This window comes from Saimiri boliviensis, chromosome 5 (assembly GCF_048565385.1).
Source record: "Saimiri boliviensis isolate mSaiBol1 chromosome 5, mSaiBol1.pri, whole genome shotgun sequence".
Taxonomy (NCBI): Eukaryota; Metazoa; Chordata; class Mammalia; order Primates; family Cebidae; genus Saimiri; species Saimiri boliviensis.
In genome coordinates this window covers 67,197,766-67,223,689 of record NC_133453.1, presented here as the reverse complement: position 1 = coordinate 67,223,689, position 25,924 = coordinate 67,197,766, and the positions used below count along the sequence as shown (strand labels likewise).

At 38.8% G+C, this 25,924-nt stretch overlaps 1 protein-coding gene across 4 annotated transcripts in view; it reads left to right on the top strand.

Annotated features, from left to right (window-relative positions):
• The first annotated feature begins 1,959 nt into the window (after positions 1-1,959).
• Positions 1,960-25,924, top strand: part of PDK1 (pyruvate dehydrogenase kinase 1) — a 103,938-nt gene continuing 79,973 nt past the window's right edge. For 3 of the 4 annotated variants that reach the window (XR_012517718.1, XR_012517719.1, XM_010352034.3), the window contains exons 1-8: positions 1,960-2,242; positions 4,471-4,612; positions 7,466-7,537; positions 9,474-9,658; positions 9,950-10,045; positions 10,791-10,868; positions 12,645-12,721; positions 14,621-14,719. Coding sequence is in view for 2 of the 4 variants with exons in the window: in XM_010352034.3 (XP_010350336.2) it covers positions 2,041-2,242; positions 4,471-4,612; positions 7,466-7,537; positions 9,474-9,658; positions 9,950-10,045; positions 10,791-10,868; positions 12,645-12,721; positions 14,621-14,719 (951 nt within the window). In the remaining 2 variants the exon portion in view is untranslated. Of the gene's footprint in view, positions 2,243-2,532; positions 2,770-4,470; positions 4,613-7,465; positions 7,538-9,473; positions 9,659-9,949; positions 10,046-10,790; positions 10,869-12,644; positions 12,722-14,620; positions 14,720-25,924 lie in introns of those variants that run through there. The other variant, XM_074399465.1, reaches the window with a different exon arrangement.

The window sequence follows — 25,924 nt, the reverse complement described above, 5'->3', positions numbered from 1 at the left end:
CTTTGGGAGGCCAAGGCAGGTGGATCACCTGAGGTCAGGATTTGAGACCAGCCTGGCCAACATGGTAAAACCCCATCTCTACTAAAAGTACAAAAATTAGCCAGTAATGGTGGCAGGGGCCTGTAATTCCAGTTACTCAGGAGGCTGAGGCAAGAGAATTGCTTGAACCCAGGAGGCGAAGGTTGCAGTGAGCAGAGATCATGCCACTGCACTCCAGCCTGGGCAACAGAGTGAGACTCCATCTCAAAAAAAAAAAAAAAAAAAAAAAATCAACTATTTGTCCCTCACCTATCTGTGACCTGGAAGCCTCTCTCCCTGCTTCAACTTGTCCAGCCTTTCTGGACCGAACCAATGTACTTCTTACATATAGATTGATGCCTCCTGTCTCCCTAAAATGAATAAAACCAAACTGTACCCTGACCACCTTAGGCACATGTCCTCAGGACTTCCTGAGGCTGTGTCACGAGCATGCATCATCAACCTTGGCAAAATAAACTTTATACGTTAACTGAGACTTATCTCAAACCTTCAGGGTCCACAAAATTATGTACCTGTTACCATCTTCTAAAACCTACAGTCAATGTAGAGAAGAACTAATTGCTGATACTCGAATACATCAAATAAAGTTATAAAGCCATCAAAAAACGTTTTCTCTAAAGCCTTTGGTAAAATGTGCTTCAGGGAAAACACAAATTAGTGGTTCTGATAAAATCTTAACAAGGAAATAATTTTAAAAAGCAATAATGGTAAAAAATAAACACGATTTATTGAGTGTTGTGTCCCTGGCATTGTGCTAACACAGATAGCTCTACTACCCGTTAGGGGCAGCTGACCCATCACTCTGATTGCTTTGCAGCTGCATTCCGATCTAGGCGCCACAGCAAGGCAATTAAGCAAAGCCTGATTACAGTCATCTGGGCAGCGTGGGGAAGGTCATGAAAAGCCACCTTTGTTTAAATTCCTCTTTTACACAAACCTGTAAAATTGTTTTTTAAAAGCGCCACCACAAAAGTCACAGGACAATGTATTGTCTGTCACAAGCTGACAAACTGTCTTCGGGCTTCTTACAAGCTGATAGATTTTCTCAGTCTGAAAACTACCTTATGCCCCTTCACCCCATCTGAAGCCCGCGTTTTGGAGGCTCAGGGCTGCCTCCTCTGATTGCTAAGGGGCAGCCCGGCAGGTCAGTAAAAGTTGCTAGCCTGACTTTGGGTCTACTCTCCTTCCTCTCGGCTAACCTCATACTACTCACGTCACAGCAAACAAGTGAGACAGATACTATGCTCCTTTTTTAGGTAAAGAGACGGAGGCTCAGAGAGGTTAAATGGCTCACTCAGCGGCACACAGCCCTTCTGGTGGGGCCGCCGCCGCAGTGACGCCGTTTAGGGCCACACGTGCCAGTGCTCAGCATTCGTGTTTACCTACCGCTGTTTGTTTGGCAAGCGGGGACCCCTGAAGCTCTCCGGAGCGGGAAAACCTGTGGTCTGCATCAGAGAAGCGTTTCTGGAACGCTCTCGCAGCAGGACACCGCGGTGTGTGGAAGAGAGCGCCGCCGTGTCCTTGAGTCTTTTGGCTGACTGGGAGGGCAGCAGAAGCAGGAAGGTGGGAGCTGTTTCAAAAGGGCTGGGGAAGGGGGGCGCTCCACACCGCCTCGCCTCTTAGCGTCCCCGGTTCGGACGTGCGCCGGGACCGCCGCCACGCGCGCCCCACAGCCCGCCGGCGGGGGCGGGATCTCGGCGCCGGTGACGCAGCGGCGCGCTCTCTGCGCCCCGTATTCCGCGGGGCTGGGCGGGACTCCGGCGACGGGGCGGGCCCCGCGAGCGCCCGCCCCTTTTCTCTCCCCGCCTCCTTCCCGCTCCGCGTGCGGCCCAGCGGCGAAGGGGGCCGGGCTCCGGCGAGGGGGGCGGGGGCCGCGCCGGTGACAGCCGCTGCCCGCCCCTGCCCGCCCCTGCGGCCAGCCACGTCCCTCACGTACCACTCGGCGGTGGCGCGGAGCGGGGACCTGGCGCGCGGGCTCCGACTCCTCCTGCGGGGCTCGGCATGAGGCTGGCGCGGCTGCTTCGCGGAGCTGCCTCGGCCGGCCCCGACCCGAGGCTGCGCGCCGCCGGCCCCGGCGTCACCCGCAGCCTCAGCTCGGACTCGGGCTCCGGCCCGGCGTCCGAGCGCAGCGTTCCGGGCCAGGTGGACTTCTACGCGCGCTTCTCTCCGTCCCCGCTCTCCATGAAGCAGTTCCTGGACTTCGGTGAGTGCGGCCCGGAGCTCGGGCCTTTGTGAGCGGTCACGAGCCGGGAGCTGCAGCCGCTCTCCGGGGCCCGGTCTGCGCCGGCCGGCTCTCGCCGGAGGCGCACCCCTCCTCCTCAGCGTTTCCGCCCCCAGGGCCTTAGCTGCTTCCTTCCTCCCTCGAGGTGCCTACGCTGGCGGGCGGCGTAAATAACCGGGGGCGTGTGACTTTGACAGTTATTGTTGAAAACAGACCAGCTGGGCCGCGGAATGACCTCCCGCCGTCCGGCGCACGTGTGCAGGTGCGCGCTCGGCCAGGCCCCTTCCGAGGAGTCGTGCCGGGGTGGGAGGCCGAGCGTGGGCACCCGCGAGAGTCGCGTTTGGATTCCGCGCAGTGATGGTGAATGCCCAGTTTTGCATATGACGATTGCACAGAATTGGCGTGATGATTTGGAAGGCAGGTTGTAACTGGCCCAACGTTTCTTAGAATGTTTTCCTTGCCAGTGGCTCAAGACTGTTTGCACCAACAGCACATTTCATCATCAGCAAGTAAGTCTTGAGCACGTGTTGAATACATGAGGACAAAATGCTGTGAATTTTACCACGGACTGTCTTGGTTTTCTCTGGAAGCTGTTCAACAAATTGCAGAAGGAATTGCAAAGTGAGGCATTTTAACTTTGACTTCCTGTATGAAAGCAATGAGGGGAAAAGGGAAAACCTTAATGAATTCATAAAATTTGAGTACAAAGGTTTTTCTTCTGCATTGTGGCTTCTGCATTGAATGATACCTGCGTGACTGGCAACTTTAAACTGGTTTACAGTGGCATAAGTTTTGGCTCAAAGCTTTCGGTTTTCGTTTTTACTTTGAAATGACTCTAGTTTGAGGAATGGGCGAATTTGGTGGTGTTCATAAGTATGCCATGAAACTTTCACAAGCTGTTTTCCTTTAATACCTTAATTTCTGCTACTGACAATGTAGTTTTTGCTAACTTTTTCTCTGCTAAAGCAGCAAGAATAGTAAGTTTAAAATGCATTACTGGAATAATAAGAGTTTTTAGTTTAACTTTAAATGGAGCTGTTTGTCAAAGGACATTCTGCAATGATTCTGCTTAGGGAGTGATACGGGATCCTGATAAGGGAGTGGAGGGGGCTGGAGGCTTTCCCCAGACGATTGAATAGGACTTACTTGAAGATGGTACTAACAGGCAGTGATGGTTTTCGCTTTCTGTTGGCTTTCTGTAGCCTGAAAGCCTCTGCACTTACCCTTTTTTTTCATATATATACGTGTGAAACCTGCGCTTAAGACCTGCACTTACTCTTTGCTTATGGTAATCAGCATTAGTGGTTCTATATGGAATCTGTGAATCTTCCTATGCAAACATCAAAATTTCCCTTTTTTCTTTTCTTTGTTTGAGACAGGGTTTTACTCTGTCACCCGGGCTGGAGTGCAGCGGCGCTGTCATAGCTCACCGTAACCTCTAAATTCCTGCCCGAGCCTCCCAAGGCTAGAACTACAGGCAGGCACCACCATGCCTGGCTATGTTTTAGTTTTTATAAATACAAGGTCTCACTGTGTTGCCCAGGCTTGTCTTGAACTCCTGGGTTCAAGCAGCCCTCCTGCCTTGGCCTCCCAAAGTGCTGGGATTATAGGCATGAGCCACTGCCGGGCCCGCTGTTTCTACTTCTCTCTCTTTTTTTTTTTTTTTTTTTTTTTTAAGGCTAGTCAAGTGAAGCGGTGGGAGTGGAGAAGGAACAAAGAATCTGTAACTGGTAGTGATCAATTAGTTGTAAACACCACTGCATTCAAACCAGCCTAGAGTTTCTGTTTCTTAGACAGGCATTTTCTCTTTTTAAACCTAGAGTTAAAAAACAGATTTTCTAAGTGATAGCAGCAACAGGGTGTCGAGGATAGAGTTTTTCAGGTTCTTCTGTTAATTTTATAGAATTACCCCGACATGCTCAGGTTACCTAATTGCTGAAATGGGTGATCACTATGAGGATGCATGTTAAGGAGACAAGAAAGTATTGTAATTGCTGTACAGAGCCATTAGAAGGTCATAACTCTGAAGGCTGGATTATCTCATCCCTCACCTCCCAAAGGCAGGGATATCTTTGCCTCGTATTCCCAGCCCCATCGTAGTGATTCTACCCCTCTGCCCTTGCCAGATAACTTCCTGTCTTTCCCTGCCTCCTGCCTTGTCTTGCCTTATGGCTTCTGCTTACTGCTTTACCCATCATGTTTGGTTTCAGGATCAGTGAATGCTTGCGAAAAGACATCATTTATGTTTCTGCGGCAAGAGTTGCCTGTCAGACTGGCAAATATAATGAAAGAAATAAGTCTCCTCCCAGACAATCTTCTCCGGACACCATCTGTTCAATTAGTACAAAGCTGGTAAGATTCTCATCTTGTGTTTGCAATTTTGATGGAGTTGTGAACTTTATTCAGTGTTACAGCAGGCAAATGCTTTTTTATTCTTCAGTGGAATCCCTTTTTTTTTTGAGATGGAGTTTTGCTCTGTTGCCAGGCTACAGTGCAGTGGTATGATCTCAGCTCACTGCAGCCTCCATCTCTCTGGTTCAAGCGATTCTCCTGCCTCAGCCTCGAAAGTAGCTGGGGTTACAGGCATACACCACCACACCCAGCTAATTTTTGTATTTTTAGTAGAGACGGGGTTTCACTGTGTTGGCCAGGATGGTTTCAATCTCCTGACCTTGTGATCCACCCACCTCAGCCTTCCAAAGTGCTGGTATTACAGGTGTGAGCCACCGTGCCCAGGCTGAATCCTTTTTATTTTTAATATGTTTTTTTCTTTTTCTTTTTTAATAAGACGGGGTTTCACCATGTTAGTCAGCCTGGTCTTGAACTCCCGACCTCAGGTGATCCGCCCTCCTTGGCCTCCAAAGTGCTTGGGTTACAGGCATGAGCCACCACACCCGGCCCCAGCCAGAATCTTAAGGTAGTAGCAGTATTCTCCTTCTTTTGGCTGGGGGTGGGTGGGGGCAGTGTATTTGGGCTTGTGCCCTGAATCCTGGACTCTACAACTCCTTGATTTTGAGAAAACCAATCAGAACTGCACTGAAATACAGATGCTAAATTTAAGATTTATGTTAGAATATCTACAGGGATATTATAAGAAAAATGTTTGCAGTTTGTTGATAAATAGTTATTTATGTATATTGCCTTTAATCCCTTCAGCAACCTTGCAGGGTAGGTATGATTCTCTCCATTTTATTTATTGTTGTTGTTATTTTTATTTACTTTTTTTTTTTTTTTTTTTTTGAAACAGAGACTTGCTCTTATAGGCACCCATCACCACACCTGGCTAATTTTTGTATTTTTAGTAGAGACGAGCGTTTCACCATGTTGGCCAGGCTGGTCTCAAACTCCTGACCTCAGGTGATCTTCCCATCTCAGCTTCTGAAAGTGCTGGGATTACAGGTGTGAGCCACTGCACCTGGCCAATTATCTTCGTTTTACAGATGAGGACGCTGAGGTACATAAGGGTTAAATCTTTTGCATAAGGCAGTACTATTGACAGTGGGGTTGGTGTTCAGACCGACATTTGTCCATCTCTGCTATACCATGCTTTAGTCAGAATTATGAAATATATGAAAGGGTTTATGTATTTTTAATAAACTATTTATTGAAGGATCTCTTTATAAATGGCAAAAGTTAAAACTTTTATTTTTCTGTTTTAAAACAATTAGAAGTTTTTGGACTCGTGTAGAAAAACTGTGGCCTCTATGTGGCCTACTTCCCAATGATGAGTAGAGATGTTAAGGGTATATACTCCTGGAGCCGCCTATATACAGCCTTTGTTAATGTTATTGATTTAAAAGTGTTGTTCTCCTAAGCACTATACACTTCAAACAAATGTGTTGCCCAGAGTTAAGTTAAATGGAGAGAGTTTAGCTGAAGGGCATTTCCCAGTTAAGATTCATGGAGATTCAAGTTTTCTTTTTGTAGGCATTATAGTATATAGGAGAAGTTGATTTAATCTCAATTTTAAAAAAGCAGAAAAGGTTTAACGGCTGCATATATGATAATCAGATGGTATCTAGTCCAAGTATGGAATAGTTACGTGTAGTTTAAACAGGAAACATTTGTTAGGGAATTATGATGGGATATGAAGGAGAAAATACAATATTCCATGGAAGATTTTTCCTGTTCTAAAAAAAATTCTTCATTAGAAGTAGAATATGCTGCTTTTTGAAGCATATCAGTCATGAAGTCTGATCCTTGCCTGTTGTAGTTACTCAAATATCTCTTGGATAGAGAGCATAGCTGTTCTTGCCAATTAAGAGGAAATTAAGGGTTAAAGCAAAGCAGCAGCTGCTATCAGAATCCCTTGACTTTGGAATGCAGTAAGACATATTGCTTGTCAGAAACAGCTTTCCAAACCAACAGATGGAATTACAGGTTTTAAAGCACTTTGATTGCTCCTAGATGCCTGCTAAGTTAGGGCAGTTGCAGATAAAGTGCTTACAGCCAAGTGGAGCAGATCCTTACACTGTCAAAGAAAGTAATTGAGTGGTAGCAAGTTATTTTTAGCTGTGACCCTGCAGTGCCTTTTTACTTGCCTGCAAGACCATCAGAAAGTCATTTGGCCTTCCTTATTTTGCTAATTTCTTAACAGGTGCTTTGATACCTTGAATTGCAAGATAAATTTAGAATCTACATTTTCATGACTTTGGTGTTTTTTGTCCAGTTTAAAAGAACCATGTAGTAGATTGTAGGCCTTCAATAAGTATTTGTTGATCGGACATAAATGTCTAAAATTAAGATTTTAAAGCACAGATATTTAAGTTAAGAGTCTTAGAGCGAGAGAGACTGTCTTCATTTTACTGATAATAAGACAAATTAAGTCATTTACCCAAGATCACATGGTTACTGGTGACAGAGTCAGACCTCAGCATAATCAGTACATATACTGTAATGTACAGAGGTAAATTTTAAAAAAATTTAAATACTATTTTAAGATATACAACTTAAAATGGAATAGAAAAAGCATAAAATTCTTAAATTTGATCTATGCTTTAGGAGAAAATGTGCCCCTTCTTCTATTCGTTCTCAGTACTTTGCTCAAATGTGCATGATTGTAAAAATTCTACTTCAACCATAATTTATAGCAGTATTCTAAATTAAAAATTATAAAATGCTAAAAATAGCTTTTGAGCTAATTTTCACGATATTGAACTCTCAGAATATAAAAGAATGACCTTATCCTATTGATCTGCATTTTAGGTATATCCAGAGTCTTCAGGAGCTTCTTGATTTTAAGGACAAAAGCGCTGAGGATGCTAAAGCTATTTATGAGTGAGTTCACTGTTTTGACCCTATTCTGAATACAATTTTTACATCCCTTAAACATCATTCAAAAAATGTAAATGTATTTAGCTTAAACCTACTACTATTAGGTTACTTTGGGAAAATTGATTAACTTTTAGGCTTCTACTGCTTTACAACATATGATATATGTGACTAAACCAGCCCATAGAGGCAGGGCAAATAACGTAAATCAGTAAATTTGACTAGGCATAAGAAATGCTTCATGCTCCTCTTTAACAAAAGATGAAGTTGAGGTGTGCTGATTAATGGAATGTAGGTGTGGTCTCAGTGCCAGTTGGACTGTTAACCTGAAGAGTGCATGCTCCTTCTAATGGACAGCCACCTTCAGTCCCAACTGATCTTTGCTATGTGAATGCTGTCCAGATCATCTGATTGTTTTCTGATTTTAAAGGAAAGCTGCAAGTCTAGATTTGTAGTGTAAAATCTCTCAATTTTGAAAGATGGGCAACTAATTAAAATTTTTTTAAACACCAAAGGCCGATAAGAACATGATTGCAGGTCTCTAGTTTATGCTCTATGGCTTATAAGATGATGTAAGTAATATGACAGGTTTAATAACCCCTGTACTGTAATTGGTAAACCGAAGTATTTGCCTTATGCAGCTACCTGCATATGAAGGGTACTGACATTGTAATGACCACTTCTTGTCCTCAGTTAGTTATACATATTTTTTGGACTGTCTTTAAAGGGTACAGTAACACTTCATTTTTTTTTTTAACATTTTAATCTGAAAATAACATTCAGCAAGAGTTTACTCCTTGCCTAGATATTGAGCAAACCTCACATGAATGTTTTTTAATCTTTAAAACTGTTCATTGAAATAATGCTATTTGTGCATAAAGAGGGTAAAGTAGCTTAAGGTTACATGGCTAGCAAATGGTAGAATCCAAGCAGTCTTAATTTAAAAGTAACCATTACGCTATAGAGCCTTCTGAAAACAGTCATTGGGAGCTATAGAAAATAAATTGAGTAGTCAAGCAGAATAATACAGATTTGTGTTTCTTTTAAGAAAAAAGAAAATAAATGAATAAAAAGTGACTAGAATGAGGAGTTGTTTTTGAAGAGTTTTGTTGTTTGTATTTTGGTTAAACAGTCTTGTTTTGAAGCTCATTACAAACTAGGAATTCCAAAAATCTTTTAAGCAGTGGGAACATTGGAATAAGTTAATACTCAGGATGATGACTTTGAATAAGAAATCACTCATTTGGAAGTGTACATTCAGATGGTTATGTTAGAAAATTGGTTTTATTACTGCTAATTAAGACTTTTTTATTTATTTCTTTAACCATGTAATGTCTTCTAAGTGACAGAAGTGGGAAGGCTAGATGATTTGAAGATTTGTCTTTTCATATAATTGTTTACTTTTCCTCTCCCATTTTATAAACTCATAAGATGAATGAAATGAGAGTTCTTTTCTGTTTTTCTGTCCTAAGTGTTTCTTTCTCTCTTTGAACCCTAGGAAGAGTTCCAAAACAGGCAGGCTTTATTGGCTCATTCATCTCAATTCCTTACAGAGCATGTGTTCCCTAGAGGCGAGTGCTTTGTCTTCTGTCTCTGGAATACCATCCTCATAGCCAGTGCTCAGATGACCTTAGTTGATAACAGTTAAAGAAAACCATTAACATTTTAAGATTATATTTTGTGGCAGCCTTACTCTTAGGAATCCAAGAAAATAATTAAATTTTGAAAGTTTTATTTTGGAGGTCCTTCTACTTTGATGGATTTGGTATATTTTATGATCTGAAATATATGTAAATAAGTATAGGAAAACATGGAGTGATTTTCCTTTTACAAATTAGGGATTTTTTTTTTTTTTTGTCTAGTATAGTTTGATAAACTTATATTTTTGTATTAAACTTACTTGTCAAAATATTTGGCTGTTTTGACAGATGGGTTTGTTTAGCTTTACAGATACTGTGATACGGATCAGAAACCGACACAATGATGTCATTCCTACAATGGCCCAGGGTGTGATTGAATACAAGGAGAGCTTTGGGGTGGATCCCGTCACCAGCCAGAATGTTCAGTACTTTTTGGATCGATTCTACATGAGTCGCATTTCAATTAGAATGTTACTCAATCAGCACTGTAAGTGTCCTCAGTCAAGAGAAGCAGCTAAATAAGATGTGTTGGTGTATTTTAAATTCGTTTAGAAAACTTCCTTTTAGGTAGAAAATTTAGTTTTACTTTTTTGCTAATTAAGAAAAGTAAATAGACTGCCATCAAGAAAGGTATTTTTATTTAATGTGAAGTACTATGTTTATCCTAAAAGAAAGAAAATATTTGTTCTACTGTTTGGTACAATTGAAACAGTATTCACATTTGGAAAAGAGCATTAGGTAGTTTAGCTTATTTTGTTTGTTTTTTATTTTTGGATAGCTTTATTATTTGGTGGAAAAGGCAAAGGAAGTCCATCTCATCGAAAACACATTGGAAGCATAAATCCAAACTGCAATGTAGTTGAAGTTATTAAAGGTAAACACTAACATTTCTCCTTGCAAAAAAAAATACAAAAATCAAAATTATTGATTGTTATTTCTTACTATTAAAGCAACTGTTTATATCATGAGTTAAAATGGTAGGCACAAATGCCTGGGTTTGAAAATAACTTTATAGTATTATTTGTGCATTATGTATAGGATGACTCTTTTTTGATATAATTATTTGTTAGGCAAAGTTTGGTGATAAACCTTTTTGTTGTTGTTGAGACAGGGTCTCACTCTGTTGCCCAGGCTGGAGTGCAGTGGTGCTGTCTCAGCTCACTGCATCCTATGCCTCTTGAGTTCAAGCTATTCACCTGCCTCAGTCTCCCCAGTAGCTGGAATTACAGGCGCCCAACACTACGCCTGGCTAATTTTTGTATCTTTAGTGCCGACGGGCTTTCACCATGTTGGCCAGGCTGGTCTGGAACTCCTGTCTGCCTCAGCCTCCCAAAGTGCTGGGATTACAGGCATGAACCACTGAGCCCTGCTGAGGGTATCTTTCACTTAAAAAAAAAAAAAAAAAAAAAAAAAAAGACCTGAGTAACATAGTGAGACTATGTCTTTACAAAAAAAAAAAAAAAAAAAAAAAAAAACCCAAAGACTTTCCCCAAACTATCAAAGTATATTTTCTTTTGTAGAAAGTTTAAGATTTTCACTTGTCAATCTTATTGCCATCTTAATGCATGAAACAGAAGTGTATTTATTAAATATTTTCTTTTTGTTTTTATTCACACTAGATGGCTATGAAAATGCTAGGCATCTGTGTGATTTGTATTATATTAACTCTCCTGAACTAGAACTTGGAGAACTAAATGGTAAGCCTGATGTTGTCTTTTCCTCAATAATTAGTGCTTTGATTACTTGATAAGGGATAAGAATTTAAATGTTTTAATGGAAGATGACTTCTTCCTCAACTGCATTGGATATGAAGGCTAAAGGAAAGTAATCATGTAAAAAGTGTATATACAAATATATATATGTAATTTAGTCAGATTATGAAAAAAATTGGCTTTTTGTGCCTCATTGTCTTTATTTTTAATTGATAACTTTGATTCTTTGTTTATTTTTTATTTTCTGTTTAGTCATAGAAAAAAAATGATGCCAAGAAAGTTACATTTGACTTTTACATGCACTTCAGTAATGTAAGACTTACCCTTTTTCTACTTCATGAGTTGTAAATAATTTTCTGTTGTTGAGGACGTAGAAGGACTGGGGTTTTAAAAGAGGAAAGAAAGATGCTGATCTGTTTGAGAATCTGTTAGTCTTTGATGGTTTTCTTTTTAACTCGATTAGTGCTTTTTGGACAAAAAGGGTTTAGATGCCTTGCAAGGGGATTGATGAGTCTCTTTCCAGAGGCATGGTAGTTTGATAGAGAAAAACATTTCCTACGATGACACTTTAAAAAGGTGTGGTGGGAAGAATAAAATGAAATAGGCTTTTACTAAGCTGTATTCTGGACCTTAGAGTGAGAGAGCAGTGAAGTTACACAATTGAAAATAGAATTGCTTAGTGGTTTTCTAAAGCCATATTAACTCTTCAGATCCATAATGGTAGCAAAGCATTTGATAAATAACGATCACAATGTACAAGTGTTAGTTTGTGAACCTGAACTACTGTGAGCAATTTCCAGATGTCCCATTCGTGTTCCCAAGAGGGAGTTTAGTCAGAAGAAGGATTTATTGGTTAAATTAGAATTCTAAGGTATTATGAGTCTTACTCCTGTGTTCTATTAAATGTGTGTTTTATAAACACCCCTATCACTACCCCCAGTGGGATTCCTGTTAAGTTTTTAAATGTAGAGTTAATTACTGTCTCGAGAAATTGATGCTAACTTATATTTTTTTATTCAGCTTTATATCCATTGAAATGCCTGAAATAATATTCTGCAGAGGTGAAACATTTAGAAAATGGCTTCTTAAAGAATGTATGGCTGGGTGCAGTTGTTCACTCCTGTAATCCCAGCACTTTGGGAGGCCAAGGTGGATCATAGGTCAGGAGTTCGAGACCAGCCTGGCCAATATGGTGAAACCCCATCTCTATTAAAAATAGAAAAAATTAGCCAGGCATGGTGGCGGGTGCCTCTAGTTCCAGCTACTTGGGAGGCTGAGGCAGGAGAATTGCTTGAACCCAGGAGGTGGAAGTTGCAGTGAGCTGAGATCCTGCCACTGCACTGCAGCCTGGGTGACAGAGCAAGACTCTATCTAAAAAAAAAAAAAAAAAAAAAATGTATGTATGTGAATTGGACTGTGGAATTTATGGACTTTAACACTTCTCTTTGGAAAGTTAAATTCCTACCTGAAAGTTGAGTGATCTTTAAAAAGACTTTACCATCCTGGAGAAAAATGGGTACTTGGGTTGGTTCAATTGTTAGGTAGGGTTGTGAGAAGTGACCACAGGACTCTTGTCAGTTGTAAATATTTGTGGGTATAGGTTCAAACACTAATACATTGAAGAAATGATGTGGCAGTTCTCCCTCAAATGATACTGTCCTCCATAGTTAACGTTTTCTTTTCATCACTACACAATTTTTTCTTAAAAATGCTTTAAGCACATCTCTCTGTACTTTCATATTTTTCTCTTCTGCTCTGTAGCAAAATCACCAGGACAGCCAATACAAGTGGTTTATGTACCATCCCATCTCTATCACATGGTGTTTGAACTTTTCAAGGTTTGTAAAATAGTATTACATAACCTTTACCAGTACTTTTCTGAGATTAGTAATCTGCTCTGAAAGTCAAATATTCCACTAGGTTCTCCTATTAAGAAGTGCCATTTCATGTCAGTATCCTATCACATTGCTGGAGATCAGCCTTTTATCAACATAGGCAGGCACCTCCTTGTAGTGGTGAGCTCAGACTTTGGAGTCAAAAAGACCTGGGTTTGAATCCCAATTATGGCACTTAATATGTGTGTGACCTTGGGCAAGTCACCCAACCTCTCTGAGCCTCAGTTTCCTTTTCTGTAAAACAAGAATACTGTCCAGGATTGTTTATGAAGATTGGGAATAACATACCGGTACAATGGCAGCAGATTACATATAGGTGCTCAATAAAGTTATCTTCGCATATTTATAAAACAGTATTTAGAAGAGCGATTCTCAACTTTTACCCTTAAAGGACCAGAATCCTTTCTTTGGTCTGGTTTTTCTTAGGAGAGGGAGGTCGTTTATATTGACTAACAGGGTTTCTGCTATTATCTTTGCTCTTTACAACAAATTTTGAAAACTAAATTCTGGTAATGTTGAAAGTATCTTTTTTCCCCTGCCAATGATACTTGCTGGTTGACAGGAAAATGGGTGAGGAGTTTGTGACACAGGTCCTGGTGGCTGAAAACAGTTGCCCTCCATCAGAAGCCTGTAATCTGTCTTTAGTTCTGTTTCATCAGCCAGCAGCAAACTGGAAGAGAGAGGAGTGGCTTTCAGTTTGATAACGTAAAGGAAAAGTGCACCAAAACACAGAAAAACTGACTGAGTATCTTAGAACACCGCCAGAATGCTCTTTCTTCAAAGACAGCAAAAATGTATTTAATACCTTACAAAATATTTTTAAAAATATTTATTTTATTTTTTGTAGAGCTGAGGTCTCACTCTGTTACCCAAGCTGCCTTTGAACTCCTGGCCTCAAGCAGTTGTCCTGCCTTGGATTCCCAGAGTGTTGGGATTACAGGCATGAGCCACTGCACCTGGCCCTAAAATCTTTTTATCTAAGTGGTTAAACAAGTAGTGATGGGCACTTAAAGCATTAACACAAATTTTTTCCTTGAAATTCCAGTCGCATAAAGATCTTATGCCCTGTGATTGAAGTATTCCGTATTATATTACATATTGTACATAGACTTTGATCTAGAACCTAATCTTAAACTGCCTTGGGTAGAAATTATGGCATTTCCTCCATAAGGGGACTGAATTGCAATTGCTCTGCTTGGGCCACACCCTCTTACTTCCAAATTCAGATGCCTTTTTAGTTACATCGAGTTTGTATCATTTTCTACTGTAATGTCGCATGTCATGTTGTTTAAGGCTTCTCATATGTTGGCATTGTGTACATAATTCCCTAATTTCCTTTAGAAATTAGGAAAGCAGCTTTTCAATGTCAATACCCTTAATTTCAAACTAGAAATAAAGGGATTCATTGTTCCATCAAATACTGCCATCGCTGTTACTACTATATGAAAAAATTTTTTTCCTTTAAAGAAATTTACGAGTTTTTTAATAGTTCTAAAAATAGGTGAAACTACATTTTCAAAAATGTTTTGCCCAGCATTTACTAAAATTAAAAAAGTGAACAGTTTTCTGCTTTAATGTAAACTAGTTAAAAGTATTTTGAAATCTGACTTTGGAAAATATGCAGAATTTAGTTGGAATCTTTTGTCAGAATATCCTTTAAATCTCCCCCCAAATTGACTGTATTAAAAAAAAAAAAAAACTTTAAATGTGGTTATAAAAATTGTGCTGCTTTGGCATATTTCCATCAAACTTAAAAACTTCAAAGAGTATATATGTACTTCAAAATTACAGTTTCTCTTTTTTAGAAAGCTGTGTTTTAAATGTAATCCTAATGTATTTCAGAATGCAATGAGAGCAACTATGGAACACCATGCCGACAAAGGTGTTTATCCCCCTATTCAAGTTTATGTCACGCTGGGTAATGAAGATTTGACTGTGAAGGTAAATGTGTTTGGTGGTTTTTGTTGTTGTTGTTGTTTTGGTAATTGATGTACAGACATGCAAAGGTAACCATACACATAATTTCTAAAAGACAATGTATTCTCAGGGGAATAAGCACATTGCTTTATTTAGCTGGTGGATTATAGAGTTATCCCTGGAGTCTTTTCTAGTCTGGTCCCCAGTCTAGGTGATTCAACTTAAAGTAAATCCTGGAGACAATTTAGCAGTAGTCATGACTATCTCTTTGATAAGTAAGATCTAAAATATTTGGGTAGTTGCAGTGTTAGGGAGATAGTATTTAATCTATAATTTAGAAAATTTTGAAACAATACTTTTTAATCTACTTAAAAAGCGTTTGTTTTGTTTGATTCTCTTGACACAGGTAATTTTAGCCTTCATTTTACAGGTGAGGACACTAAGACACAGTGGTAAGCTCAGGATCACACAGAGAATAAATGCCATGGGACATGATATCCAGTCTTCTGTCCCCAGTGCTAGGCCTTTTCTACTACATTGTTTAGATGGCTCAGTTTCTTCTTTTAAATTGTATTAAAAATTATTTTCTGTCACCCAGGCTCGAGTGCAGAGGTGTGATCATAGCTCACTATGACCTTGAACTCCTGGGCTCAAGCGATCCTCCTCCCATAGCTTCCAGAGTAGTTGGGACTACAGGCGTGCACCACCAAGACTGGCTAATTAAAAGAATTTTTGGGGGGATAGAGACTAGGTCTCACTTTGTTGCCTGGGCTGGTCTCAGAACCCGTGGCCTCAAGTAATCCTCCCACCTTGGCCTCCCAAAACACTAGGATTACAGGTGTGAGCCACTGTGCCTGGCCCTAGTTTCTTCTGAGAGTGTTTCTCTTTTGTAATAATCATTTAAAATTTATATTAAAGTAATAAATGCAGAGACTATAAAAAATCAAATGTATCAGTTCTGGCCTTTGTGGGCCTCATTAGTCTTTTTTTTTTTTTTTTTTTTTTTTTTTTTTGAAACAGAGTCTCACTCTGTCACCCAGGCTGAAGTGCAGTGGTGTGATCTTGGCTCACTGCAACCTCTGCCTCCCAGGTTCAAGCTATACTCCTGCCTCAGCCTCCCAAGTAGCTGGGATTACAGGCACCTGCCACCAGGCCCAGCTAATTTTTTTGTACTTTAGTAGAGACAATGTTTTAGCATGTTGGCCAGGCTGGTCTCGAACTCCTGACCTCAAGTGATCCGCCCCTGTTGGCCTCCCAAAGTGCTGGGATTACAGGCATGAGCCACCGTGCTAGGCCTCATGTTTACATTTTAAACAGTAAATACTACGTTTCTGTTATGATAGTTGAGGAGTTAGCTCTCTTTATTAGAGCACCTGCTCTCCTACCCTACTCTAGCCCAAGGGCCACTTTCCCTTTACTATTATCCCAATATTTAAGTTTGTATTTGGAATTTTAAGTTGAAAATAATCATCTTGCAGAATTTTGAAGGCATTCATTGTTCCTTTTTTTTGAAAAAGGTACAATTCAGTGGAATTCATAAGGTTATTCAAGTATTGCCTCTGTCTAATTTTAGAACATTTTCATTAATCCTAAGAAAAAACCCAGTACTTAGTCAGGCATGGTAACTCAAGCCTGTAATCCCAACACTTTGGAAGGCTGAGGCGGGTGGGTCACCTGAGGTCAGGAGTTCAGTACTAGCCTGGCCAACATGGTGAAACCTCGTCTCTACAAAAAAAAAATACAAAGTTAGCCAGGCATGGTGGTGGGCACCTGTAATCCCAGCTACTCGGGAGGCTGAGACACAAGAATCACTTGAACGCAGGAGGCGGAGATTGCAGTGAGCCAAGATCGCACCACTGCACTCCATTTGGGTGACAGAGCGAGACTCTGTCTCAAAAAAAGAAAAAACTCGGTACCCATGAATAGTCACTTCCCATTTTTCTCTCTTCTAGCCCTTGGCAACCACTCATCTATTTTCTGTCCATGTATTTCTCTATTCTGAGCATTTTATATATATTTAACCATGCAGTATGTGATCTTTTGTTACTTCTTTCACTTAGTATAATGTTACAGTGTATATTTGTACTTCGTTCCTTTTTATGGCTGAATGAAATTCCGTTATATGGATATAATACCTTTGGGTTATCCATTTATCAGTTAAGGGACATCTGTTTCTATTTTTTGGTTATGATGTGTAATACGGCTGTGAACATTTGTATACAAGTTTTTGTGTGAACATTTGTTTCAGTCATCTTATGTATATACCTAGGAATTGAATTGCTGAATCATAGGAATCTGTGTGTTTAACTTTGAGAAACTGCCAAACTGTTTTCCAAAGTACCTGCACCATTTTGCATTCTCATCAACAATGTGTAAGGGTTGCTGTTTTTCCACATCCTTGTCAACAATTGTTGTAGTCTGTCTTTTTGATGATAGACATTCTTTGGGGTGTGAAGTGGTATCTCATTGTGGTTTTTTTTTTTTTTTTTTTTGAGGCAGAGTTTCACTCTTGTTACCCAGGCTGGAGTGCAATGGCGCGATCTCAGCTCACCGCAACCTCCGCCTTCTGGGTTCAGGCAATTCTCCTGCCTCAGCCTCCTGAGTAGCTGGGATTACAGGCACGCGCCACCATGCCCAGCTAATTTTTTGTAATTTTAGTAGAGACGGGGTTTCACCATGTTGACCAGGATGGTCTTGATCTCTTGACCTCGTGATCCACCCACCTCGGCCTCCCAAAGTGCTGGGATTACAGGCTTGAGCCCGGCCTCATTGTGGTTTTTATTTACATTTGTTTAATGACTAGTATCTTTTCATTTGCTGATTGGCCATTTGTGTATCTTTGAAGAAATGTCGGTAAAGATCCTTTTTACAGTTTTAAGATTGGCTATTTGTCTTTTATTGTTGAGTTGTAAGGGTTCTCTCTCTTATGTACATGTAAATGTATAGGAGGGGTGTGTGTATGGATTACTAGTCACTGATTAGATGAATGATTTGCAAGTGTCTCCCATTCTGTGGGTTCTTTTCACTTTCTTGTTAGTGTCCTTTGAAGCACAAAGTTTTTTGTTTTTTGTTTTTTAAACAGAGATAGGATCTCACTATGTTGCCCAGGCTGGTCTTGAATTCCTGAACTTAAGCAATCCTCCCACCTTGGCCTCCCAAAGTGCTAGGATTACAGGTGTGAGCTACCACACCCAGCCAAAGTTTTTAGTTTTGAAAATTTTTAATTATTTTTTTCTCACATTGCTTGTGATTTCAGCTTTATGTATAAAAAATCATTACTCCAAAGTCTTGAAAATTTATGCCTATGTTTCTAAGAGTTTTATAGTTTTAGCTTTTACGTTTAGCTCTGTGATCCATTTCGAGTTAATTTTTGTGCATGGTTTGAGGTTGAGGTTCGTCTTCATTCTTTTGCATGTGGATATCCAGTTGTCCCAGTATCATTTGTGAAAAACCTATTCTTTCCCCATTCAGTTGCCTTCTGACCCTTGTCAAAAATCAATTGCTCGTAAATGTATGGAGTTTATTTCTGGACAGTTCTATTCCATTGATGTATATATTTCTCGTTTTGCAAGTACTTAATGCCTGTCTCAATTATTGTAGCTTTAAGTTTTGAAATTTACAAGCATGAGTCCTACAACTTCTTTTCAAGATTATTTTGGCTGTTATGGGTTCTTGCATTTCCGTGAATTTTAGGGTCGATTTGACAATTTCTGCAAAAAAAAAAAAAAAATGCCAGCTAGGATTTTGATGGGCATCAATTTAGGACGTATTGCCATCTCAAAATTAACAATATTAACTCTTCCAATTCATGAATACAGGACATCTTTACACTTATAACACAGGACATTTTTATAGGTCTTCTATGCTTTCTTTCAATAATGTTTTGTGTTTTTTAGTGTACAAGTTTTGCACTTTTAAATTTATTCCTATGTATTTTATTATTTTTGATGTTATTTTAATGGAATTGTTTTCTTAATACAATTTTTGGATTGCTTATTGCTAGTGGATAGGAATATAACTGACTTTCGTGTACTGATCTGGTATCCTGCATCCTTGCAAAATGTCCTTATTCGTGCTAGTATATTTTTGTGTATTACTTAGGATTTTCTATATAAATGAGCATGTCTCTGCAGAAAGAAGTAAGTGTGGCTAGAACCTCTAGTACAGTGTTGAATAGACGTGCTGACAGGAGGCATCCTTGTCTTTTTCTTGATCCTGAGGAGGAGAATTTCTTGTCTTTTATTATTAAGTATGATATTAACTGTGGGTTTTTCATAGATACTCCTTATCAGATTGAGGAAGTTTGCCATTGTTTTTAGTTGGAGTATTTTTATCATGAAAGAATATTTAGTTTTGTCAAGTGTCTTTTCTGTGAAGATTGAGATGATTGTGTATTTGTTCTTTATTAAGTAGTGTATTACATTGCTTTTTTAATGTCAAACCAACCTTGCATTCTTGGGGTAAGTCTAAATTTTTATATGGTTTATGTTGTTTTGTTGAGGATTTTTACATTGATGTTCATAAGGTGTGTTTATTGGCCTGTAGTTCCTTGTGATGTGTTTGGTTTTAGTATCAAGATGACACTAGCCTTACAGAATAAGTAGGGAATTTTCCTCTTCTATATTTTGGAAGAGTTAATGAAGTATTGGTATTAATCCTTTCAATGTTTGGTAGAACAGAACAATGAAGACTTCTGGGCCTGAGCTTGTCTTTGTGGGAAGATTTTTGATTACTAGTTCAATCTCTACTTGTTATTTATTAAGATTTATAGATAGATATTTATAAATGTAAATAATAGGCTGGGCACAGTGGCTTACACCAGTAATCCCAGCACTTTGGGAAGCTGAGGCAGGTGGATCACCTGAAGTCAGGAGTTTGAGACTAACCTGGGCAACATGGCAAAACTCTTTCTCTACTAAAACTATAAAAATTAGCCAGGCATGGGGGTACATTCCTATAATCTCAGCTACTTGGGAGGCTGAAGCAGGAGAGTCACTTGAACTCACAGGCAGAGCTTACAGTGAGTTGAGATTGTGCCATTGCACTCCAGCATGGGCAACAAAGCAAGACACAGTCTCAAAAAATAATAATAATACAATAAATAACTATAAATAATACATTTGATGTCTATTCAGATTTTCCATTTCCTCCTGAGTTGTGTCTGTAGTTTCTGTTTTTATAGGAATTTGTCCATTTCATTTACCTAATTATTACACACAATTGTTCATAGTACTTCCTAATAATCCTTTTTATTTTTGTAAGATTAGTAGTGGTGTCCCCACTTTCATTCCTGGTTTTATTAATATGAGTCTTCTTTTTTTTTTCTTGGTCAATATAGCTAAAGATTTACTAATTTTGTTAATCTTTCTAAAGTACCAATTTTTTATTTCATTGATTTTCTCCATTTTTCTATTTTATATTTCATTAATTTATACTCTAGTCTTTATTCCCTTCCTTCTGCTTGCTTTGGTGTTATTTTGCTCCTGTTTTTCTGGTTTCTTAAGGTGGAAGTTTTGGTTATTCATTCTAGACATTGTACAACTATAAATTTTACTCTAAGCACTGCTCTTTCTGTGTCTTACAAGTTTTTAATGTTTTGTTTTTATTTTTATTCATCTCAGAGTACTTTCTAATTTTCTTTTGGATTTTTTATTTGACTCATTACTTCATCGGAGTGTGTTGTTTAATTGCCACATACTTCTGAATTTCCCACATTTTGTCTTAGTCATTTAAATTTCATTTTGTTGTGATTGGAAACATACTTTGTATGATTTCAGTTATACATCTATTGAGATTTGTTTTGTGGCCTAACATAGGGTCTGTCCTGTAGAATGTTTCATGTGTTTCAGAAAAGTATACATTCTGCTGCTGTTGAATGTTCTATAGATAGCTATTAGGTTTAGCTGGCTTATAGTGTTGTACAACCTTGTCTTTCCCTGTTGATCTTGTAATTGTCATACCCATTGTTGAAAGTGGAGTATTTAAGTCTCCAATTATTCTTGAATTGTCCGTTTCTCCCTTCAGTTCTATCAGTTTTGCTTCATGTATTTTGGAGCTCTGTTGAGAACATATATGTTTTTAATTGTTACATCCTTTTGGTGTATTAAACGTTTATCATAAAAAAAAGTTGTTTTGTCTCTTGTAACCATTTTTGTTTTAAAGTATATTTTGTTTGATGTTAGTGTAACCATCCCAGCTCTCAGCTCTCTTTTGGTTTCTGTTTTCATGGTGTATCTTCCCAGACTTTTACTTTAAACCTTGTTGTCCCTTTCACTCTAAAGAGTGTGTCTTTATACCATATAGTTAGAATTTGAAACCATTCTGCCAATGTCTGCCTTTTAATTGGAATGTTCAGACAAATCACATTTAATGTAATTACTGTTAATGTAATTAACTACATTAACAGTAATTTTGGCTTATGTTTGCTGTTTTGTCTTCAATATGACATATCTTTTTGGATTATTTCTCCATTATTGCTGTCTTTTGTTGAAATGATATTTTGTATTATATCATTTTAATTCCCTTGTTCTGTTACTGTATTTCTTTGAGTTTTTAAAGTAATTATCCGGGATTATAATTAACACCTTAATTTATAATCTGGTTCAGATTAATACTAATTTGATTTCAATAGTATACACTGACTTTTCTCCTAATTCGCCCTTTTCCCTTCCCCATCCATCCCTTGTGCTGTTACTGTCATTAACATACATCTTTGTACATTGTGTGCATGTCTACACAGATTTAAAATTATTGTTCTATGCAGTTACCTTTTAAATCAAATAGGACACAAAAAGTTACAAACAAGAAATATATTATCCATTGTATTTACTTTCGTAATTACTTTTACTGGTACTGTATAAACAGTAAGAAATAATTTTTTACTGGTACTGTATAAACAGTGAAGAAATAATTCTTCACATGGATTCAGTGTATTGTTGAGTGTCTTTTTTTTTTTTTTTTTTTCAAATCAGACCTAGTCATAAGATTTTATTTGGGTTTTGAGAGACTGTTTCGTCACCTACAGGAAATAGGCAGTTGAGTGTAGTGGTAGAAGGCACAATCTTACAAATTCAGTGGGTCCAGGTTCAATCCCATTTCTGCTCTCTGTTAACTGCATGAACTTATAGAACTCATTCTACTCATCTTAACCTCAATTTTCTTTTCTTCTTTTTTTTAAATTGCGTTTTAGGTTTTGGGGTACATGTGAAGAACGTGCAAGATTGTTGCATAGGTGCACACATGGCAGTGTGATTTGCTGCCTTCCTCTCCTTCACCTGTGTCTGCCATTTCTCCCCATGCTATCTCTCTCCAACTCCCCACCCCCTGCTGTCCCTCCCCTATTTCCCCCCAACTGACCCCAGTGTGTGACACTCCCCTCCCTGTGTCCATGTGTTCTCATTGCTCAACACCCACCTATGAGTGAGAACATGCAGTGTTTGATTTTCTGTTCTTGTGTCAGTTTGCTGAGAATGATGGTTTCCAGGTTCATTCATGTCCCTACAAAGGACACAAACTCGTCATTTTTGATGGCTGCATAATATTCCATGGTGTATATGTGCCACATTTTCCCTGTCCAATCTATTATTGTTGGGCGTTTGGGTTGGTTCCAGGTCTTTGCTATTGTAAACTGTGCTGCAATGAACATTCATGTGCATGTGTCCTTATAGTAGAACGATTTGTAATCCTTTGATATATACCCAGTAATGGGATTGCTGGGTCAAATGGAATTTCTATTTCTAGGTCCTTGAGGAATCACCACACTGTCTTCCACAATGGTTGAACTGATTTACACTCCCACCAACAGTGTAAAAGTGTTCCTACTTCTCCATATCCTCTCCAGCATCTGTTGTCTCCAGATTTTTTAGTAATTGCCATTCTAACTGGCGTGAGATGGTATCTCAATGTAGTTTTGATTTGCATTTCTCTAATGACCAGAGATGATGAGCATTTTTTCATATGTTTGTTGGCCTCATGTATGTCTTCTTTTGTAAAGTGTCTGTTCATATCCTTCACCCACTTTTGAATGGGCTTGTTTGTTTTTTTCTTGTAAATCTGTTTTAGTTCTTTATAAATTCTGGATATCAACCCTTTATCAGATGGGTAGACTGCAAAAATGTTTCCCCATTCTGTTGGTTGCTGATTCACTCTAATGACTGTTTCTTTTGCCGTGGAGAAGCTGTGGAGTTTGATTAGGTCCCATTTGTCTATTTTGGCTTTTGTTGCCAATGCTTTTGGTGTTTTGGTCATGAAGTCCTTGCCTACGCCTAAGTCCTGAATGGGTTTTGCCTAGATTTTCTTCTAGGGTTTTTATGGCGTTAGGTCTTATGTTTAAGTCTTTAATCCATCTGGAGTTAATTTTAGTGTAAGGTGTCAGGAAGGGGTCCAGTTTCTGCTTTCTGCACATGGCTAGCTTTTTCCAACACCATTTATTAAACTGGAAATCCTTTCCCCATTGCTTGTTTTTGTCAGGTTTGTCAAAGATCAGATGGTTGTAGATGTGTTGTGTTGCCTCCGAGGCCTCTGTTCTGTTCCATTGGTCTATATCTCTGTTTTGGTACCAGTACCATGCTGTTTTGATTACTGTAGCCTTGTAATATAGTTTGAAGTCTGGTAGTGTGATGTCTCCCGCTTTGTTCTTTTTGCTTAGAATTGACTTGGCTATGCAGGCTCTCTTTTGGTTCCATATGAAGTTTAAGTCTAGTGTCCTTTTGTTTCACCCTGAAGGATTCCCTTTAGTATTTCTTGATAGCACATGTCTACCAGTGATAATCTCTCTCAGTTTTTGCTTATCTGGAAATGTCTTAATTTCCCCTTCATTTTTTGAAAGATAGTTTTCCTGGTTATAGAATTCTTGTTGATTCTCTTTTTCTTTCAGCACTTTGGAATATGTTATCTCACTGCCTTCCAGCCTCCATGGTTTTGGATGAGAAGTCAGCTGTTAGAGTCTTATTGAATATTACACATATGTGATGAGTCATTTATCTTTCTGTTTCTCAGGTTGGATAATTTCATTTGACCTGCCTTCACTTTCACTGATTCTTTCTTTCACATGCTCAAATATGCTGTTGAAACCCTGTAGTGAAATTTTCATTTCATTTATTGTACTTTTCAACTCCAGAATTTCATTTTGGTTCTCTTATATAATATCTATTGTGTTTTTTCACCTTTGCTAAATCTTGATGCGTATCATTTTTAATGCCGTAACTTTTATTGTTGCAGCATTTAAAATTTTCTATTTGGTGGGACATCCTCAAATTTTCCTTTAGTTCTTTAGTGTTTGTTTATATAATCTGAGTTTGACTGATTTTTTTTTTTCTCCCCCGTGTATGGGCAGTACCTTTTTGCTTCTTTTCATGTCTTGTAGTTTTTGTAGAAAACTAACCATTTAAAATCATGTATTGTGACAGCTCTGGAGATCAGATATTCCTCTCTCCCCAAGGTTGTTTTTGTTGTTGTTTGTTTTGTGATTTTTTTTTTTTTTGAGCTAAATCTGTTAAGTTTGAGTTATTTGTTGTATATGGCCACTGAAGTCTCTACTCATTTAGCTTAGTGGTCAGCTAATGACTGAACTGAGATTTCCTCAAATACCTGGAATCAGTAAGTTTCCCAGTCTTTGCCAAGTGACTGTGTTTGTAGACAGGAGAATACCTTCAGTGCTTAGCCAGGCAGTTGAGAACTGTGCCTTATTAACCTTTAGGTCCTGCTGACATAGAGCAGTTAGAGGCGAGAGCTTAGGGCCTTCTCATGTCTTTCCTGAGCATGACCCTTCTAGATTCCCAAGAGATAGCTGAGTTTTTCAAAGCTCTTACGGCCATCTCATTCCCTAGCCCTTCCTCTTAAGCTTTTTGGTTAGCTTTATTGTTTGCCCTAGTAGTTGTCCAGTTCCTCCTGCAGTCCTCAAATTAATCAATTACTTCTAATTGTTTATGACTGATGTTTCCAGGGATGGGGGTGGGGTGCAAGTCTTTTGTACTGGGAGCTCACAGTCAGGTCAAATAAATACAGTCTTCCCAGCAGCTACCAGACTGCTGGTTTCACTCTGGTTGCATATTGATTGGAGGGAGGGGGAAGAGGATGGGAGCAAGTTAAAATGTTTACTGCTCTTATAGGGATTTAGTCGTTTTACTTGAATAAATGTTCCCCAGATTGCTTTTTCCCCCAAACCTTTGGTTAATTTCTAGAATTCTGTTAAAGTTGATTCTATTTTTGCCCCCCCAACTCTTTTTAAAATTTTTTAAATTTTTTGGTGCTTCGATAGAGGAGAAACTTTTCCAGATTCTTTCTCTGCTATCTTTGCTGATGTCACTACTGCTGTTCTTTTTGAGAAGACGTTTATTAGTTCCTCTTCCTTTCTATGTGACCAGTTTTAGGTGTCTAGTTTTGTTTAACTGGAGTTTTTAAATTTTTTTTTTTTTTTTTTTTTTTTAAGCTGTGTTCTGAAATTTCAGTGATGTGACTTGGTGTGGTGGGCCTTTTCCTGCTGGGCTGTGGTCTTTGGACTTCCCATTATTTTCTTGATAGTTTCTTTTTCACTGTGTGTTTAGTCTCTTTCTGATAGTCATATTAGGGGGATATTGGGCTTCATGACATCGTTCTCTGTTTTTTATCTTTTTTTCTCCTGTTTTATCTCTCTTCAACTTTTTATTCTATTCTGTGAGATTTCCTTGACTATAAATTCCCAGCCCTTCTATTGAACTTTCATTTCCATTATCTTACAAGTTTCTAAGAACCCTTACTTTAAAAATTAATCCCTTTTTATAATTCCACTCTAGTTTTATTTGATTTCTCTGAGGATATTAATTATCAAATTATCTTTTTGTTTGTTTGTTTGTTCGCTTGTTTGAGACTGGGTCTCACTCTTTGGCCAGGCAGGAATGCAATGGCATGATCTTGGCTCACTGCAACCTCCACCTCTGGGTCAAAAGATTCTCCTGCCTCCACCTCCCGAGTAGCTTGGACTACAGGCATGTGCCACCACACCCAGCTAATTTTTAGTAGAGACGAGGTTTCACCATGTTGGCCAGGATGGTCTCAATCCCTTGACCTCGTGATTCTCTCACTTCAGCCTCTCAAAGTGCTGGGATTACAGCTGTGAACCACCACGCCTGGCCTATCATGTTTTTTGTTTTGTTTTGTTTTGTTTTTAATTAATTTGCCCCTGCACCCTGCATTGTGCCATTTCCTGAGTTTCTTTTTTCAGGAAAAAGAAATTCTCTCTTGGCTGTTCAT